Here is a 20,434-nt window from a genome sequence, read left to right as displayed (position 1 = left end):
TCAATGACTTGGTAAGCACTAAATACGTCAGTACACAACGGAAAAGTGGCAAAATATGAGAGCAGGTGGAGAGTAAAAATGCTAAACATCTCTGTCTGTTCAGAATGTGATTATTTTAATTATAGAAGTATCATACTTTTAATGTTTTCCTTTAATTCCAATTTAGTGCTTTGATTTTCCTTAAGATTTAATGGAATGAGTTATACATTGAACTGCAATTTGGCCTTTCAGTGTCCTGAGATTTCAGTACTAATATATGAATAAATAAATCTCCAAGAAATTCGGCTCAAGGCCCAATTCTCTGCCTGGTGTTGGCAAGGAGATAGTGTTTTGCTGAAGAAACTATTGTTTACTTCATTTCTTGAATGAGGTCACACACATAGATGTAGCACAGCAGAGATATTTCCGCTTAACAGTGGGGACATTTGCCTGAGAGATACTGGCGGAGCTGTGGGAAACCTCGTCAGTAACAACTCTTCTGCTTATTAAAGTTAGCATGGAGTGTTTGCTCATATACAAAGCTTATCGCCAGTTGCACTGATAGCGAGGCCCACCTACAACCAAGTCTTATTTCCATGTTGTTGAATGGATAGGGTGAGAGAGGACCACAGGGCATCAAAGGTGAACCGGGGGAGCCGGGCCTGCCAGGAAACACCGCTTCAGATGGGTATCCAGGGGATGATGGACTGATCGGTGTTGACGGTCCTAAAGGGATACGAGGTGAACCAGGGCCTCCGGTAAGTAGGCAGTCATATTTGAAATGTGGGGGGGGGAGTCAGTCAGTTCAGGATTTCTCACAATTCCTTTCAATAGATAATTTATGGACAGTTCTTAAAAAGGAGCAGGCAGGCTTATAACGATGCTATAATAAGGCTTTCCTGCCAGCATTGTTATCATGAGAGGGAGACGGAGGGCTGCTTGCCCCCTTCCCTTCCCGAGGGGAGAGAGTGAAAAATAATGGAAGCAGCAACAGAAGCAAACAATGGATGAAATGGAAAGAGGATGAAATGCACCAATTGGGCTTTAAAAGTACCTCAGAATTGATCTTCCACTGTCAGTTTGCCAGCGACGAATGCTTTACCTCGCACCTCCCCCAGAAAAACCTGCCCCATCCCTCTCTCCCACCTGGAGAAATCCTGCTGACACCCATGCCTGCCAACACGGGCACTATAGGCTTGGTCATTAAGCCCATTGGATGTTCCTGAGATCTCCTTTTGTTCTATCTACATCTTTCTACAGGCCTGTGACTAACTGCGCCATTACCTCTCTTCAGGAATTAATTCCTGTAGAGCAGTTTGACGATTTAAACAGAGCATGCAGGCTTGTAATAATTCTCCAAAAGTACGCTTGCTTGTACTGGCCCTAAAGGCACAACAGTACTATCATCCCCTCCTCACTGGAAATTCCAGTGGACTTATTTTCTCCTATCCACACCTTTCTCTGCTCTGGAAGAATTGACTATTCCTCTACCAAAAGAGTGGAATTAGAACATCCACATTAGAAAATGTTCACTATAATGCTGATTGATTGGATGGTTTGTAATTTAGTTAGTTTTGTGTTCATGAAAAGTGTAATCAGTGTACATACTTCCTGTTGACTACAGGGCCCCAAGGGACCAGCTGGTGTCGCAGGAGACCCAGGAAAAAGGGGATTACTGGTGAGATCATGTGTGGCCGTGCCCGAATTACTTCGCGGCAGTTTGAAATCCCACGAGTCCGTGGCTGTCTCTGCTGCCACTTCCCATGTAGTTTTGTGAAATTTCAAGCCGCAGCCAGAATAGGCCACACACAGCTTCTGTTTTATCAGAACGAGGAAATAAGAATTGATAATATTCTGTGTGTGGCGAATGAAGAATATGTAACACTTCCGAATAATTTCTATTCTGAATTGTCAGAATTTAACATTTGCACAATTTCAGAAGCCAAATGTTATGCTAAGCATGTCCAAAATGTTAGATACAATGATACATCATGTTTGTGCCATTCAGAGAGGTTTTGGAAATCAAGACTACCCTGCAGGTGAAGACAAAATCTACCCATTTCCCAAATAATTTGTGGCAATTCCTGCTTTGGTAGGATGTTCAACAGCTTTTGGAAAAAAATATATGTGTTGTAATTTTTTTTATGACCTTGTTTTAATCCAGGGTGACAGGGGTACAAAAGGAGGCAAGGGAGAGCAGGGCAAGTCAGGACTTCGGGTGAGTTTTAGGTAAACTTCCCAAATCAGAAGTCACAGCAAAAGATCGTCTCTCAGGCCACCCTGTTAAGATGCTGCGCATTATCCGAGAATGTAGACATACTAGACTGAAGGAAGACACATTTTTGTACATAGATTTAAAATAAATGTCGGGGAAATTTTCCTTTTGGGAAATGATGCCTAATGTGTGGGGAGTGATCATGTAAGATTTGGTGATGCTTTCCAGTGCAGGATTTCCCATGTATGTGCTTACTCATAAACCCTTGTCCTTTTGTTTTCAGATTTAAAACAACTTGGTACACAGTGTTCTTGTTTTTGTAATAGGACATACACACAAATTAGGATGAAGAACAAGTTTTGTTGCAGAAGCTTGTCTGAGCTTAAACTCCCACTCTGAGTGAAATGCCCATTCACATTGCACGGAAAAGTATCTAATCCAACGTTTCCAGTATGCAGTCATCAGCATTTTAACAACCGAGTAAATTCCAAATCTGATTAATGTGCAGAGTCATTCAATTGTACTTTGCTGGTTTTGAATCTGCCATTTTTATTCAACAGCTGAACACTCATAAGCTGTTGGGTTTTTATTTAGAAGCATGCTGATTTTTGTTTAGCACTCTCACTTGGAAGACCACCTATCAGACTGAGTAGCCTTTACTCCTCTTCCCTCTCTCTGCGAACCATTGTAGTATTAAACAAGTCAGTATACTTAACAGCAATGGCAGAAGAAGCAGGGGGAGGCCAGTGGCCCCTACATTTTTCGACTGGGGGTATGGTTCCCCCCCTCCCCACTTTTGGCAAGTGCTATGATGAGGCGGGGCTTAAAAGATCAGTCTATGAATGGTTGATGCCTGACAGTCTCACAACTGCCCCCCACTTTGAAACTTGCCGAACAACAGGGGAGAGGGGTCACAAGGAGGCATGTGCCCCCCTCCCCCGGTGGGCATCTCTGTCCTCCTCCCCCCCATTGAAATTTGGAAATGTACACAACCTATGCACTTGCTGCAGTCTGTCAGCTATTGGTGCCCCCCTGAAGAAAATGAGTGCAACCCTGGATGCCCTCCAGAATTTTATGCTGTTGTTTTTGCCACTGGTTCTGAAACACTGTTGTTCTTTTCAGGGTGAGGTCGGTAGGCCTGGAAGAACTGGTGGGCGTGGTCCCAAGGGACAGAAGGGAGACTTTGGCAGCAGTGGCGGATTAGGGATACTGGGCAGGAGTGGAATGCGGGTAGGAACATTCAGTGTGTGCAGATTGTCATGTAAGATACCTTGAAGGAGTGGTATATTCATTGTAGGCATGGGTGCCACGAGGGGGGCACTCCCCCTCGCCCCCCCCAAACAAAATTTGAAAATTAAAAAAAAGGAAGATGAAAGAGGAAGGAAATGAAACAAAAGGAAGAAAGGGGATTGAAATCACTTAGTTGCTTGAAAATACCCCGGAATTGACCCCTGCTCTACCATTGACGTTTGTAAATTTGCTGCAGATGAGTGCTTTGTACCCCCCTCAAAAAAAAAAAATTAGCATCCAATTTAGTTACCCAATTATTACAGTTTCGGGGGTTTTAGTTAATAAGATGGTATGTTTTGGTGATATTTATCAACGAAATGTAAATTATGAGAAATAAGGCTTTGAAAATGAATCCATTTTTAGAAAATGGCATGTGGTAAAATGCATTGTTATAGTTTTAGTAATTAATTTACACAACTTTTTTCATGATGGTAAATCCTATTTTAATTGAAGTCCTACCCAGCCATGTGTGGCCTTGGAAAATTGTTTTGTTGTAAGCACATCGGTTTACTTTCAGTCACCCAGAAGATGAGCAACTAAGTTATTAAAATAGTTTAGAAGTGCTTAGATAATAATTTTTTGTATGGTTGAAACCAGCCAGCAACAGTTAATATTGGTATTTAAACCTGGTCCAAAAATCAATTGAATTATGAACCGGGCTCTCTTCGGAATTAATAACAAACCTGTGCAATATGTGCATAAGTAGGTAGGGGGTCATTATTGGAAAGATCATTAGGTTAGCTGGGGTATTTTGCTTTAAGAGCTGTCAAGGGCAGCTTGACATGAAAGTTCTGATAATTGTTAGTTGTTAGTTTGTCTGAGCTTTGCACATGTATGTAGATCGTGCTCACTTTGCGGACTACTCACAAAGGCAGCCAAAGTCTGCAGAAATATCACCCTAGCTTGGTGTCAGATTCAACCCCAAAATGTACATTTGCCCCATTGCTTTCAAAGAGGGTCATCTTTTTATTTAGTGTTTAAGTAGTAATGTTTATGTGTTGGTGGGGCTTTTGTAGCATTTTGTGAATTATTCTTTTGGCTTCGTGTTCACGGCCAACCACACTTTTGCTAGCCCCTGTAGGCAAACATATCACTGTCATAAGAAGAGAGCAGGCCCTACATGGAGATGTATTGAGTAATGGATTTTAGATATCAGAACAGCTTGACCCTTATTGTAATAGACAAAATCTGGTGAAAAGAATTAGGAGCCATTACTGGGGGGCCATCCTATTCTCGCACAGGTGATAGGTGTGCGTAACATTCCTCCCAACCAGTTGGGTGTTTGGACTTGCCAAGGTGCGTACGCGGGTTCAAGTGAATACATGTGCATGAGTGTGACAGCCCTGCAGGAACGGAATCTCCTTGGATTTGTCTATTGATGCTGTTTGAATTCCAGAGAGTGGAAAGTCACTTCATTTGGGGTGAAAATGTACTCTGATTCAAACTAGGGACAAGATGAATTTGAGTGAACTTTACTCACCCAGATCAAAATTTTACTGCGTTACCACTGGAAGTGTTTTGTCCCCAAACTATTTCAATCTAAATTCAGAGTAATTTTTCTCTCTGAATTATCAATTCCTTAGTTTCAGTCTTTGGAAATAAGGGAGTGAACTAATTTTCCCACTTGAAATTTGCCCACTCAGGGGCGATACGGCACACGAGGAAACTACGGCCCAAAGGGGGAAAAGGGCGAGAAGGGGGAGATTGGACCGGACGGAGAGCCAGGCCTCATGGGGGAGCGAGGCATCGATGGGCCCCCTGGCCTGCAGGGTGAGCAGGGCATCCCTGGACCACCGGGCCCGCTGGGAAACAAAGGGATACCAGGTCCCCAAGGCTTACAGTACGGGGGCCTCGGAGAGAAGGTGCGTTCAGTTGGTTTCAGTTTTGGCTGAGAGTCCATTCCAGGGTTGCATGGTGACACCGCCGGTCCTGTTGGCTAGTGTCTTGAACCGTGCATGTCACTGCGTACGTAGCATGATAGTCCTGCTGTGATTTTCAGTATGCATAAATGAGCATTTCCATTCTCTAGACAGTCACTAGATCACACATTATCCTTATTAATATGCTTGTGGAAATTTTTATCCAGCGACCAATTCACACTATTAACAGATTTTTCCTTGTGGGAGAAATCTAGGATCAATTAGATTCAAGACCAATCTCTTTTTTTCATTGGTGTGCTTTTGCATTACACTCAAATCCAAAGAAACATGATTCTGTACACATTTCACTTGTGAAAAGACACTTTTTGCAAAATTTTGCTGTGTAGCTTTGTGAGTACATTCAAAAGCAGTACTGAGTGTGGCAATCAAGGGAAGTGAACCCATTCAGGAGGCAGGTGCTGGTGGTCATTCCCAGCCAAAGCCAGCCCGTCGTTTCAAGTTGGTCTCGCTCTTTTGCCTTTGTGAAGGGTAGGAAAGGTATAGAAGGTGTGGTCGGTGTGGAAGGGCCCCAGGGTGCACCGGGTGACGTGGGTCCCCTGGGCGCAAAGGGCAGCAAGGGTGACCCGGGCATCGGCGGGGACATCGGGCCACCGGGTGAACCCGGGCCACCGGGACCAGTCGGACCGTTGGTAAGAATTTCCTTATAATTACCTTTGTTCCAACTTCTTGAATTATGCTGCCATTAATCTATTCATGTTTTCTTTTCCCTGGACTCTGATACTCAAAGCCCTGTACTTTAAATGAAGCAAGTTATCCAATCAATGACAATCGTCAGTCCTTGAATTTCAGTACAAGGTTTCACACACTGTAAGGGGTCACTGTGAACTAAATAAGTTTGGAGTACACAAGGAGAATAGGTTTAATACAGTAGCATGTAAACTTCATTGTCCTGGCAATAGGCACAGTGACTGACTTGGTGTGGCAGTATGCATCTCCTACAAATTTTTAATAAGTGCCACATTCCTAAGCCACTTTAAATATTTCATTTAAAACTTCAAGTCAGTGCTCTTGGCTAAAACAGAAACTCTGGCAAAACTACAGAACTGTCTCTTGGAGAGAAACAATTAATTTGAAGCCACCTTGGCTGTTTGTCTCTTGGAGTCATCTGCAAGATACGAGTTAAGAAGTGAGGATCTAGTCATGAAATGTCATAAGTCTTTTATGGGGGGGCAGGTTTGTAATTCACTGATCTAATTATGCACTCCCATTTTGGAACACAGGGTTTACAAGGTCGTAATGGCTCATCAGGGCGTGATGGTCTACCAGGAGAAAAGGTTAAGAGTTACTTTGAAAAAGATTTGAAGTGTGTTTGGAAATATGAGTTACAGATTCTTTTTAATAAGGCTTTAAAAAATTTCCATCATTTTTGCTAAGTAGATCTCCTTGGAATCATCACAAGCTCAAAATATGGTGCATATCACTCACCTACGTGCTCAGGCTGGGCAGAATGCGGAATTGTCAATTGGGTTCATTCTGAATAGCTTGAGAATCTCACTTAGAACTGAGCAGTTCCTATTGCAGATCATCATACCATTAAATGTCTCTGATAACTGAACATGCAAAAACAACCAATCACAACTCCATTTAATTCCAAAGGCCTTGTGTAGAATGAGAACAAGTTGTGCACACTTCAGAGATCGCATTGGACATTCTCAAAGTTTGCCTTCTTCCAGTTGCTGAAAAAAAATCATCAAAGGTGACAAAACTATACCAGCCTTCTGAAACATTACACCCCAGCTCGCATTAAAGAGGTCAGCAGAATTCCTAGACTGTCTTCACTTTCCTAAGATTGTTCATTTGTAATTTTACTTGTGCTTCAGGGACCCAAAGGAGTGGAGGGATCGTACGGCTTATCTGGCTCCGATGGACTCGTGGTAATTACCATATTAAAGTGTTCTTACAACCTGAGATGAATGAACTTGCTCAACAATTCACCTCTCTGGTCCTTTGACGGAGACCAGTCATTGAGACTGGGGAGGACTGTGCCATTTCTGGAGCTTTTCCACACTTGTGTGCAGAGTGGTATTATGCCTTTATGTTTCCACTCTCTCTTTCTGCCCAACTACAGTAAAAGGTGTACAATTTTGCAAAGACATGCACACCCCGAACATCAGATTTGGCAACAGGAATGTGCATATGAATACGCTCATCATAAAAAAAAATATTGCTGTGGCAATCATTGAATGATTAATTCCAGTGTTGTAGTTGAGACCGCCACAAGACCAGACACAAGACCGTGTACAAGACAACAAGAAACGGTGAACAATGACAAAGGAATGCTTTTGTTGCCATTCATCTGAAAAGCTTGTGACTTGAATTCAGACTGGAGGTCTTGTGTTGGCCTTGTGCTGATCTTATGTGGTCTTGTGAAGGTCTTAATTAGTCTTGACTACAACACTGGTTAATTCACACATTTTCAGTGTCCTGTTTGCATGCATGACGTTAAGGAGGGGACGTAGTATTTACCCACATTTGGCACCCAAGTCACTGTTGTTTCATAGTCATCCTCCCACTGAGCTTTGAAGCTTTTCATGGTGAAGGTGGTTAATTAAGGAAGAGGTTTGCAGTAGCACCATGCAGGGATCTCTTTTTTGAGTATGTTCACACATGGCATCAGTTACTGAAGAATGCCTCGTCCTTTGTTCTGCCTGTTCTGTAGGGAGAGCGGGGCATAGCCGGTGAGAAGGGCGACATGGGCGCACTTGGACCGCCGGGCCCGCCGGGGCGCTCAGGCTACTTTGGCATCCAGGGTCCCAAGGGAAGAGTGGTGGGTACAATATGATCAACTGTATCGCCACGTTATAAATGGTCACCCGGAATGTTGTAGGACCCATCTCCCACACAAGGCTTGAATGTTTCAGAATCCACTGCAATAGCCCTTTATATCCTACATTTTGCATTATTAATGACTTGTAGCAGAACATGAGTTCGTAAACAAGTCACAGAATGCAGCTTACGCAGCAGGGCAGGCTAACATTTTTATGAATACAGTGCTTGGAACCTGCTAGTAGATATCTTGAGCATATCCGAGGTTTATCATAAAACATCTGCAGGTCAAGTGTAGTTCATGCGATATGTTAATAATATGTTGATAAAACAAGGAAAACCTTTCAACTTAAAGTGATTCTGGAATTTGTCCAAGTGGTAATCTGCGTTTACTTCTTTTGGAGCAACTGAGAATTACATTATTATTTCTACAAGTTGTTGTGTTGTGTGTCTTTTGATTGTTAATAATGTATTCTGATATTTTTTGTCTTAATTGGTCTCTGTGAAAGAATTACCTTGTGGGTCACAGAAATATTAATAAGTTTTACTAAAACACAGTAATAATCAGTGCTTGATGTTGTCTGTATGCTCTAAGGTCAAATATATAAAAAGTGTGCATAGACGAGGATATGCTGTTATTAATTTTGGGCCTTTAACAAAAATCATTCCCTCCTCCCATTGATAAAAACGTGCTTTGGGAAGAGACTTCTCAAGAATGTGGCTTGCATGCTGCTGTTTGGGGCTTGATCTAGGAACTGCTTCGACTATGAGATGAATAAATGCAAGCTTTGGTTGTTTTTCCTGGAGGCAGGGACTGCGAGGTCGGCAAGGACGCAGGGGTTTCAAGGGGGCCAAGGGGCTCAGAGGCGTGCTGGGCCCCAAAGGAGGCAAGGGCAAGAAGGGATCCAGAGGCTTGGAGGTATGTGGAAGCTGTTCAGCTGTTGATTCAGCTACTGTCAGTCTGTAACACATATCAAGTACATGTACATTTGAAGAGCGCTTGTGCCGTTCATATTTGAGTCCACGGTACTGAGTCCTTATTATCTCCAACACCAACACTGGAAGAATGATTCTGCGTTTTGGGGTGTAGTTATGAGGTACTGGACCAGAGAACCCATAATTTAATAATTACATAGAGCCTATATAGAGCACCTTATATTAGGGCCTGCCGTGGGGAGGGTCATGCTCCCAATGGAAAAGAGGGGGGATGCAAATGCTCCCCCCCCATTCTGCATGCATTGCATGGCACCCCATCTCCTAACCATGGAAATGAGGAAAAAAAACATTAATGTTGAAGGACCACTTGAAGCCATTTGACCTCATAGATGCAACATCATCACAACAGTGAAATATGAACTGTCAAAGTATTTTTTACATGCTATCGCTGTTGAGTTTATGCCACACTTTTTTGTTTTCCCAGGTATATTATAAATTTGACTGGTGCACTGCAGTAAACTGGTGCCAATCAGTATGTGTAGTAAATTTCATACAACAGTGTGGTGATGCGTTCTCTCTCGTTGCTCCCCTGGCAGGGTCTGGAGGGCTACAAAGGCGGTCTGGGGGAACCGGGCTACATGATCAATGGAGAGGATGGCGTGGGTGGAGTGAAGGGCCCACCTGGCATGAAAGGAGAAAAGGTGACAACCGGTCACTCTGTTGGGTAGAACGCAAGGTTCCAAGGGGACGTGTGGCCTAGTGGTTTAAAGTCTGTAGCTTCGGGTCATGGAGTTGGGGGGTTCGAATCTTGACAGATACGTAGTTGCATGTTGCAACCTCAGGGCAAGTCACTTTACCTCTGTGTGCCTTTTTTGGTATCTGAGAGGGCAGATATAGTTGTGTTTTGCCATTTGCATCTGAAATGGCAGCATTGGGCTTATATACTCCCTAGGGAGCTGAGCTAAAATGGTTGTAAGAAATGTTCAGATGTTATGAGCCCATCGATCAGGGATTATATATATATTGAATGACACATTGTTGGATACAGTGTGTCTTAAAAATTCTCTATTATTATTATTAATGTGGAAACCTTTGGTTTGAGGAAGCCATTGTTATAGTTTATTGTTCAACACGTGTGTAGTTTAAACAACTGCAGTGCAATACAATGCTGAAGACTTTGTGCATGAAAACTGTTCCAGGCACATGATTTGTGTCTACAGTGAGGAAAGTAAAAGTTATAGGAAAGCAAGGGTTCAGTATTTCCTACAATGGTAACATGTTTGTTGTTTCTGCCAGGGTGATCGTGGACCTCAGGGACCGCCAGGTCCGTTAGGCAGAGAAGGATATTCTGTGACAGGTGCTAGCGGCCCATTTGGACTTCCTGGTGAGAGGGGTCCCAAGGTAATAATACACCCCAAAGAGATCAGAATCAGTTAAGCTAGGCCCTCTCGGCTGCAAAGCAACTTTGCATACCCAGCTTATGTGCCCTGCCGTTGAGCTGCCATTTGGTTGATCAGAAATCCCCCATTACTACTTCAGACACTGAATGCAGTATAGTACATGCAATCAACATAATTGTGCTTTCTGACCAGTCCATGCAATCTGACTCTTGCAGCTGATGGTTTCTAGCATGTTACTTATGGCCATGTATGGAGTGTTGGTAATGCACACCAACACGGAGATTGTGTACAGTGTCACTCTTTGCCAGTGGCATACCCAGTATTTGTCATTAGAGGAGGCTGGCTGATGTAGCTTACTTAATTTTATCCCTTCCGTTCTCCCCATTACTTATGATATTCAAGCCAACCCCTCCTCCCCATTGTGCCACAGGAGACTGGAAAATACAATTATATCAGAGCTAGTAGCTTAATATGTAGGTGTATATTGCATTTTGTCTTTTTTAGAGGATTTAAAAGCATTTGGAAATCCCTTGGGGAGGGGGCTCAACCGCCAAGGCCTTCCCACGGGTGTGCCTCTGCCACTTGTCACTTTAAAAAGGACCTTTCTTCTACGGAGAGTTTTTTAAATCATACCTCCTGTAAAGTGAGCATGCCAAGTGCGGCAAAGTGAAACCTCTCTTGTTAATACATATTTGGAGATCTGTTGCTCTTTAACCACTTGCTGTCGGGTGGTTTGAAAAATGCAATGCACACAAACGGAACATTTTCAAGATTTTCAGTTTTCAAAATTCCTAAAAAATTTGTCATTTCAATTAATGGACGTTTACACCCACAGGAATGACTGTCTGATGGCTACTCTATACTGACAGACAAAATCTATTGATGCCCGAGTATTTCAGCCAGGCCTGCAGCCTTGTAAAAAGAGCCCAGATTGTGCGGTGTTATGTAACTTTCTTTTGTTCATGAACCTGGCACAGTGAGCTGCTGATCTCTTTTCAATAGAGGTCATATTAGCGTGCAGTGGTGCTGTGTGGCTCATCACTGCGGTGGTGGAGCGCTTTTGTCCCCGGTGGTAATCCGCTCACGCTAAATGCCCAAAACCGTAGTATCATGTCTCAAAACAAGGCTGGATTATCTACACTATTGAGAGTGAAAATGTTGGTAATGCCCAGCAGCCTGGTCTTTTGTTACAAGTACGGTCTTTTGTTACAAGGCCCAGTTCCCTTTGTCCAATTTTGGAGATCCTGGCCACGCGTATAAAGCATACGTGTCCGGTACCGGAATCCCCGGCGGCAAGTGGTTAAAACTGAAAATGAGATATGGTTTTTGTTCAAACAGGGCCCAAAGGGAGAGAGAGGTCCGCCTGGACTACCGGCCCAGCCTGGAGAGGAGCTGATCATGGGACCACCGGTAATGAGAAGTAACAATTAAGGATGAGGAAATTGCTTGTAGGACCCTGATCAATGCATTGTGGGAGTCAGGAAGACTCAAGTTTTTCCCTTGCTTTCCAGTATGCTAACGTTTTTGACACGGATTTCAATACCCCTGACTACACAGTGTCTTGTCACCCGCCTGTCAAAAAACAGCCTCATCGTAATTTTGCACGGATGACACAAAGCAGTCAATGAAAATCAAGGAGACAGGAAACTGTGCATTGTCTGCCGTCTTTTGTTGAGGTCAAATGAGCTTCCTAGTCAAGAGAGCTAGTCTCATGGCTTGAAAACAGCTCAGGGAGCATAATTCTCCCGAAACATCATCAGCTCTGCCATCAGTTCCGTGATCAACTAGTTAAGCCTTTTGTCATCAGCTATGTTATTACACAAGCCCAATTCCCGAGAGGAAAAAAAGACATGTATCTGTGTCCTGCAAGTTAAAGCCTTGTATATTCAAACATTCAAACGACCAGATCTTAAATAAATCCAGAAATGACTCCCAACAACAAAGTTCAGTCACTATACCCAACAGCCTATTCCAGCATACAACAGAAGCAAACATACTGCTCACGGTTGCAGGCTCAATTTACCAGGTATCTTTCAGTGAACAGTTTTCTTAGATCACCATTGCAAATGTCACTGGAATCTAACTTTTCAATCATTCAGTTCAGAAGGTGTTTATTCTGACTGAATTGGACGCCTGAATTTGTTGTACATGCAGGGACCTCCAGGACCTCGTGGCCCCCCTGGACCACCGGGCAAGCCTGGAAAGATAAAGGTAGGTTGAAATTCAGCGTTTTTCTTCCCTCTGGTGAGAGAAAGGTTCGAAGATACGTGCAGTTGAGAAAAATGACAGCACAGTGGTGAGATTGGCTTCCTTGTACAAATGTAGTGCATTGTCAGGCCGATCATCTCTCCTGAAAGTGAAAGACTTTGTCAGTTCTTAGAGCAACATAAACACACAAAAAAAGCACTCAGTAGTATTTGCAGATAAGTATGTTGCCTGATTTTTTCACGATGGAAATTTCAGATCTGTTCTGAGTTTCAGTTTTTGTTGTTGGAGAATACTGTGCTTTATACCCACTACATAGATCGTGGGGCCCTCCCTCATTTTAAATTTTGAAAAGTACACAGCATATGTACAAGCCACAGTAAGATTTCTTGCAGTGCCCCCCCCTCGCAAAAATGTGTGCAGCCCCAGGTGTCTCCCCTCCTCCCTAACTCTAGCCATGCCAGCAGTTCCCACCGATATCTCCTCTCCCTCAACTTAATCTTTGAGCAGGATGGCAATTTTTCTGAGAACATTTTGTAGACATTGTTTCTTATCCAAACCGTATATCTGAGTAGAGTTGTTTGTGCTCTGCTGTGTCACAAGGATTTTTCTCCGGGTTCCCCACTTTTCCTCCTCCCTCAAAAATCAACCCAGTTTCTGGGTAGATATGGGTCATTGGTGGCTGCCCGAGGCACCCTTGTATGCCTTCAGCTGGAGCACATTGCAGCTCAATGTCCAATTGTGTGGAATATGTGCTTTATCAATGAATAAATTATCATTATCATCATTATGAATGCTTGACATTTTTTCCTAACGTACATGTATAAGCTCCCAATAAGATTATAGATGTTCCTCTCTGTAAAGTCTGTCATTGATCTTTCTTGACAGGGTGAGAAGGGGGATCAGGGTCCCAAAGGTGAAGCACCGCAAGGTCAGAAAGGTCAAAAAGGCCAAAAGGGCTTGCCAAATGACCCTCCAGTGAGAGGCCCTAAAGGCCCAAAGGTTAGCACATTACTTGTCCAGCCTAAAATGTCACAGACTTTTTATATAAAGTATGAGCATGTTGTGAACTTGGACAGCATATCCCGTTATTAACCAAATGGAAATCCTTGTATGTATCTCATTGGCACACTGTCACTCAAATTAGTGGTATCAGCTGGGAAATTTCCTTTTCAACACATAGAAGGCCTGTGGTTCGATGCAGTAAATCTGGGATTTATTCCAACCACTTATATGGAGATTTCTCATCATTGGAGTTTTCTATCACATTGCCTGTGTTACCAGAAATGTAGATTCGTGCTTTCTTAACATACAATCCAAAACCTTTTTCTAGTTGGCATTGTTGATCCATACTTCTAAGCATAAATAAACTGCTCCAGCAGAAAGACTAGAAGGCTACATTGAGTCGATGGACTGAAAGAAATTTGTTTTTTAAGGACCAACAGGGGCATTTTTTCAGTTTCAGCATTCAAGATCTAATGAAGTGTTTATAAACCTTTTCTTCACTACAGTTAAAGTCATTCACCAATTTTTGTTCGATGAGAACTAATGTTGTTCTGATTTGGACATCTTTCTCCCTTGCAGGGCAACCCAACACCAGGCAATCCAGGGCAGCCAGGCCCACCAGGATCACAGGGGCCTCCTGGACTACAGGTAAGTTGGTTCGCCTACCTCCACCGCAGTCAGATCATCAGCATATCCCCAGCCGCATCTAAGATATTTTTTTTATTTACACCAAGTTTAACATTATGCAGATCTCACACGTTGAAATAGCGTGATGCATTTACTAAGCACCACCATTGTTTCTCCTGATTGATTTGTGTGACAGCTTGAGTTCCTTATCTGACAGTGTTTGTTGTTAGGGGACCGACGGGGCCATGCCCCTGCCCCCACCCCCAAGGTTTAAAAAAAATTAATAATTATTATGAGAGAAAGGCCGTTGTTTCCCTTCCCAGAAGCATGTAGAAAGCACCACAGTGCAGCCTTAACTGTCAGAAGGGCCCTAAAAAGTTTGTTAGTCTTCCAAATGTTTGCATCTGGATCTACCCTTGAGTTTAGGTTGGCTTTCCAAAAAAAGTTGCAAGTGGAAGTACTAGAAGGATACTACGTTTTCAACTTTTTTTCAAATTGTGTTATTGGTTTGAGTAAATGACTGTAAACGTATGAATTTAATTTTAACGGAGACTGGTTTTTAAACCTGCTCTTGTGAAAATTAGGTTAATAAAAAGTGGGGAAGTATAAATATTTGCTTTCTCTCTCACCAGGGACCGGATGGCTACAAAGGTTTGCAGGGCCCCAAGGGCATCAGGGTGAGTATAAACATTCATTCATTTAGATGTGGCAAACTGCAAATGCATGTCATAAAATCTTTTTAGGAGCAACAGGAGAAAAGGTGTAAATTCATTTTGACAGTCAGATTTTCCATCCTCAACGAAAAGTGCAAAATACCTGTGAATACTTAAGATTTAGTTCATCTGTACCAGTAAGTTCCAGGAATCCTTGACAAAAGCTGGTAGGTCTGAGAATTCTTGAAAAATACGTGCTAAGGCTAACTTCTAAGCTGTGTTGGTCCATGAATTGTTTCAGTGCTTGTTAATAATGTATTACGTACCATAGAGTGAATCATTACATACATGTATTAATTAAAAGAAATGGACGTCATGCAGCAGTCGGACATGCCATTTAAAATGTGACTTTTCTCTCTGGAATGATCACCCCCATCTCTGTGAGCCAGGTCTGCAAATTTTCAAAAGACAAGGTTTATTCAAGAAGAAAATATGCAATCATGAACATAGTCAATGCGTGTGAATCGACATAAGGCCACGTTGACTAGGTTGACTTCTCATGCACCTCTCACTTCCTTTTGTGGCATGCGCTGCTTAATACCCAACTAACTTTTTGTTCCGCCATTAATGAGATACAGGTATTGTGTTTCAGGGTCCTCCCGGGCCCCCAGGTCCCCCCGGTCCCCCTGCAGGCACGGAACCTCTGCCCAGTCCTCCACCCTCGGTGACACCTCCAACGACCCCGGTAAGTAATTGGATATTAACCTGCTGGATAAGAGTCGCCATCATTTTGACTCTTCAGAGATTTGGGAGTGACTGATTCGTAAGCAATAAACTTTCAGCATTGACAGTGGCCTGTTGGAGTGATACTGCCTTGTTTTTGCAAACACAACTTCAGAGGTGTATCGTAATGAAATACAAATATCGTCCATTTTATTGAAATGCATTTTGCGTCACCTCATATTTTATATTGATTTTGGCTTGCAAATTTGTGTATTGTGCACTCGTTGTTTGCAACACTGTAATGTAGCCCACTGCTTAATCTTCTCATAAAGCTTTCAATCATTATGTAATTGAAGACTAAATGGAAAGTGGAAAACCACTTGTAACAAACTACCTGGAATGGTTTTGTGAACTCTTTGAATCCCAAAAACATGTTGTCAACCAGTGTTAGATTCTGCCTGGTACCCAGCATGTATTTTGTGCATTGGTTACCATGGGAAATCAACTGATGGTCGACAAAGTGTTGTCATTCAACCTGGCCCTTTACTTAATTTAGTCTGGTTACTGGCCTGTTTCTTAAAAGCCTGTTACTGTGCCGGACATCAGGAAGAAGACGGGCACTGAAGCTGACCCAGCTGTCAACTGTAAAGACTTAAAATCAGATTTTCCAGATTATCCAGATGGTAAGTGCACGTATCGCTGTGTCTAAACACAACTTCTGACCTGAACGATTGAAAAGGGTAGATTCCAGTGACAGTTTCAAAGTAAACACATTTTGCTGCCTCATATTTTCCTTTCAGTAGTTTGCGCAAGTTTTCTGAGGGCTCATAAATATTCCAATTATAACTCCTACTGTTCACAAATTTTTCCTGTCACAGAAACCTGATTATTTATCCTGACTTGATTAAAGTGCATGGAGGTCTAAAACATTAATGTGTTCCAAAATTATTATCTTTGTACAATGGAGAGATAAGTGACGCTTGATATATTTGCTGGCCATCAGTCAGTGTAATACCAATAAGTTATTACAGCCACTTCACATTTAATGATTAGTGTGCTTTAATGTAAAGTTTTGATATTGAATTACTTGATTTTATCTTTCTCTTTAAGAACTTCTGAAGAGATACTGCAAGTTTCACATTGTTGAACCAAAAATATTGTCATCATTTTGAGCATTTTTGTGATTAGGAGATATGACTAATACCCAGAGCACACTTTCTGAACAGGAATAAGATCATTACTGATGACCAAATCCCCATTCGCAGTACAAGTTTCAAGTCAGGCTTTTGGCATTTGATAAACAGGGCAGTACTGGCTGGATCCCAATGAGGGTTCAGCAGGGGACAAGTTCCAGGCCTACTGTGACCTGTCGGGAGGCGGCAGGACTTGTGTCAGCCCTGTGACTGCAACAGTGAGTGTCAAGAACCCAGAGTACCTTAACCACTTTACATGGCTGGCAGGTCAAACTGTGCAGCACACCTCAGCTCCCCTCAGGCCAGCATTTAAACACGCTAATCTCCCAATTCGCTTTGTACACAAAGATCTGATGTACATCTGAAGCAGTAGTTGTAGCTACAGAAGCTCATGCATCTCTTAAACTTTAGCTCATCTCTTTGTGGACTGTCTTTAGAGTCTCTTGTGCAATTCCCTCTTTTTTGCCCTTGGATTTTTAAATTCTAAAGTTGAGAAGAGTGACTTCAAAGTTCTTGTACCTTTTGTTTTGCGAACAGGTTTAGCAGCAACTTTGAAAATGGTAAATAGACTCAGTTGTAATGAAGTCAATTACAAGTCACCACAAGTCATCACAAGCCTGGTCACAAGTCATTCATACCTGAGTCAGCTCACAAGCCATTGACATGAACCATGACACAGGTGTTCCTTTCAAGGCACTGTCATTGTTCATCTTTTTAGTTCTGACCTGATTTGTGAACTGACTTAGAGTGGACTTGCGGACTGACATGTGATTGACTTGTAACCAACTCGATTCCAACACTTAACCAGGCTCCTCCTCGTTGCCATTTATGGAGGTTGATTCCTCAGGAAAATCAAAATGCATTTTGCCAGTGTTCCTCAATTGTTGGTGGATTGATTTTGTGTGATGAGACTTACGTTCCCAGGTGTCTTTATTTTTCCTCTCCTTAGATTGAAGCCAAAGCGTGGGACATCAGCGAAGCACGCTGGTTCAGCACCTGGCCTGAGGGATTCACGATAACCTACCCAGCCAGCCTAGTCCAATTCAGATTTTTACATTTAAGAAGTAAAAGAGCCACCCAAGAGTAAGTGCAGCCATTTTATGCACCATTGCCAGTTGTGACCTTCCCTTTGGCAACTTAAGTTGGCAAATCTCATTCCTCCAGTGTGCACGTTTTCATTGTCATTTGCCCTATCCATACTTTGTCCATAGATCAGTTGATAAGGTATCTCTTAGATTTTACACTACGTGAAATTACAGTCAAGTGCATTAACCTCAAAGAAGCGCGTCTCACTTTTCACAGCCTCATATTGAAACTACATAGAGCTCATACAAGAGCTGCACGCAGAGTCATATTGGGTTTTTCCTCGGCAAAGAGAATCGATCAGACATACATAAAGCCAAGTTGTTGCAGTGATGTGTCCACAACTCACTGCAATCGGAATTGTTTCTGAAGTTCGGCTTTCTGAGCTGGTTCATCCTGTAGACAAGTCCAGTGACATATCAGTTCACATTCCTAATGGCCCCCTTTAATGTCGGAAGGCATGGTGGTGAGTTTTGTTCCATGCAACAGTTATCACAATGCTTACCACCATTGGCGGGGGCCACCGCATACAACCAGGGCCCGCTTTCACTGCACTACTTTAGCACATGATTTCGTGCTTACAGAGGCTCCATGCATTTGTGGAGACCACAAGGGTAACCACAACCAGAGGCATGTAAACCTCAGAAGAAAGATGTGCTTAAAAATAGTTATGTAACAATAGAAATCTCTATGTGTTCACAACCGTTAGCACAACCAGGCCAAACATCACCATGAAATAGTACTTAAGGTAAGTAAACATTTCTGCTAAAGTTAGCACAACTTTTCTGCTAACCGTGAAGCAGCTCCATGAAATCGAGCCCTTTCGTAGCATTACCGTGGTCATATAACAGCAACACTCCCATTTTCTTTCCTGTGCTATCCCACAGAGTAACCTACACATGTCAACGTGGTGTGGCTTACTACCACCAGAAGGGGGACCACTATGACAAATCTGCCCAATTCAAGGCATACAATGATGACATAATAACCCACGAGAGTCCCATGCTACAAGTAGCACTAGATGATTGTATGGTAGGCCAACCGCTCATTCCATCAGCTGTATTTTTGGTTGGAGTTACTGTCTACTTGGCACACAGGTGGCATTCAACATAAATAACAATAATAAAAGTGGATATTTATATAGTGCACATATCCATCACAACTCATGCTCAAGGCACTGTACTATCATTATCCTGGCACATTGGGCTCACAACAACTGAACATTCCTGAAACCATCTCATCTCCCTGGGGTGTATAATAGCTGATGCTGCCATATCAGGTGCCTATGGCTGATATAACCCAATCTACCCTCACAGGTACCCATTTACTCCAGGGTGGAAAGAGGGGTTTAAGTGACTTGCCCAAGATCCCCACATGCTGTCACTGCCTGGATTCAAACCCCCAGCGCTATGATTAGAAGCTACAAACCCTAACCACTGGGCTACAATAACTGGCAATGAGGCCAACTTTGCTTTGTGCATATACTGCAGAGAGCTCAAAAGAAGGGTCAGCCCTATATTACTGCTTAATGCCTTGCTCAGGAACATACGTTCCATGACCCTTTGGTTGGACCATTACCTTCTGACTATTGAAATGTGACTGTCCAGTTCACTGTGTTTAACTTGCGTGCACCCAGGTACATTGGATGGAAATCAGCCAGCTACACTTAGCAAGCTCAGGGTATATGAGGTTAACGCTGTTAAGCAGTAAGCTTGTGAAGTTGTGCCACAAGCCCTCAGAAAGCACAAATAACGTAGAATCTATCTTGAAGCTGCAAACACCTTATTTTGGCATGTACATCACTCTGATGCTATCAGTCCATCTTCAGGCATTTCGGTACCTGCTGCTATATCTAATTCAAGTAGACAAGCTGGACTGGTGAGCAAGTTTGGTCTTCCAACAGTGCATGTCCAAAATTAAGCACAACCAAGGTCACTGGAGAGCAGTAATACACGTGTGTGAGGTCTGCTGCATCAGCCTGGCCTCATGCCGACTTGTACAGGGGCTGTGTTTCCAAATGACTTTGCCTTTCTAACATGCTGAACTGGCTCACTGTGAAGGCCATTGCGTCAGCAAAGCAAGGACTCCAACTGGAGTCCAGAGCTAGCCACATTTCCTATCCTCAACAGCAAGCATACATTTCTTACCAAGTAACATCCCTGTACAAGGTAGAGCATTGTTTACCATAGACAGATTATTCATGTATTCCTTACTGCACCTTTCAACTTGTTCAGTGTACTGTTTAGTATTCCGCATGAACTTTTACTCACCTTTGGGATTGTTTTACATATTTAGAACTGTATTTTCATGACAGGCAACTGAGAATAAGTTTACTCACCTGGGGCAGTATTTCTCCCTTTGCTTTCTGTTTTTTTCCAGTGGCCTGCTTGCATTATTAAGCATTGTCTCAAATACCATA

At 42.8% G+C, this 20,434-nt stretch overlaps 1 protein-coding gene across 2 annotated transcripts in view; it reads left to right on the top strand.

Moving 5' to 3' along the window:
• LOC110987536 (uncharacterized) overlaps positions 1-20,434 on the top strand; it is a 57,427-nt gene that overhangs the window by 34,612 nt on the left and 2,381 nt on the right. For both annotated transcript variants that reach the window (XM_022250331.2, XM_022250332.2), the window contains 22 exons: positions 594-737; positions 1,604-1,657; positions 2,144-2,197; positions 3,317-3,424; positions 5,128-5,346; positions 5,892-6,053; positions 6,645-6,698; positions 7,245-7,298; positions 8,084-8,191; positions 9,002-9,109; positions 9,723-9,827; positions 10,423-10,527; positions 11,865-11,936; positions 12,681-12,737; positions 13,620-13,733; positions 14,316-14,384; positions 14,996-15,040; positions 15,669-15,761; positions 16,323-16,422; positions 17,044-17,150; positions 17,882-18,015; positions 18,903-19,047. In XM_022250331.2, coding sequence (XP_022106023.2) covers positions 594-737; positions 1,604-1,657; positions 2,144-2,197; positions 3,317-3,424; positions 5,128-5,346; positions 5,892-6,053; positions 6,645-6,698; positions 7,245-7,298; positions 8,084-8,191; positions 9,002-9,109; positions 9,723-9,827; positions 10,423-10,527; positions 11,865-11,936; positions 12,681-12,737; positions 13,620-13,733; positions 14,316-14,384; positions 14,996-15,040; positions 15,669-15,761; positions 16,323-16,422; positions 17,044-17,150; positions 17,882-18,015; positions 18,903-19,047 — 2,211 coding nt within the window. The remainder of the gene's footprint in view (positions 1-593; positions 738-1,603; positions 1,658-2,143; positions 2,198-3,316; positions 3,425-5,127; positions 5,347-5,891; positions 6,054-6,644; positions 6,699-7,244; positions 7,299-8,083; positions 8,192-9,001; positions 9,110-9,722; positions 9,828-10,422; positions 10,528-11,864; positions 11,937-12,680; positions 12,738-13,619; positions 13,734-14,315; positions 14,385-14,995; positions 15,041-15,668; positions 15,762-16,322; positions 16,423-17,043; positions 17,151-17,881; positions 18,016-18,902; positions 19,048-20,434) is intronic.

Source organism: Acanthaster planci, linkage group LG11, assembly GCF_054643075.1.
Source record: "Acanthaster planci isolate LZ-2023a linkage group LG11, COTS_SCS, whole genome shotgun sequence".
In the NCBI taxonomy this organism is placed as follows: Eukaryota; Metazoa; Echinodermata; class Asteroidea; order Valvatida; family Acanthasteridae; genus Acanthaster; species Acanthaster planci.
Note: the sequence above shows the minus strand (reverse complement) of the source record. Positions and strands in the feature narration are given on the sequence as shown.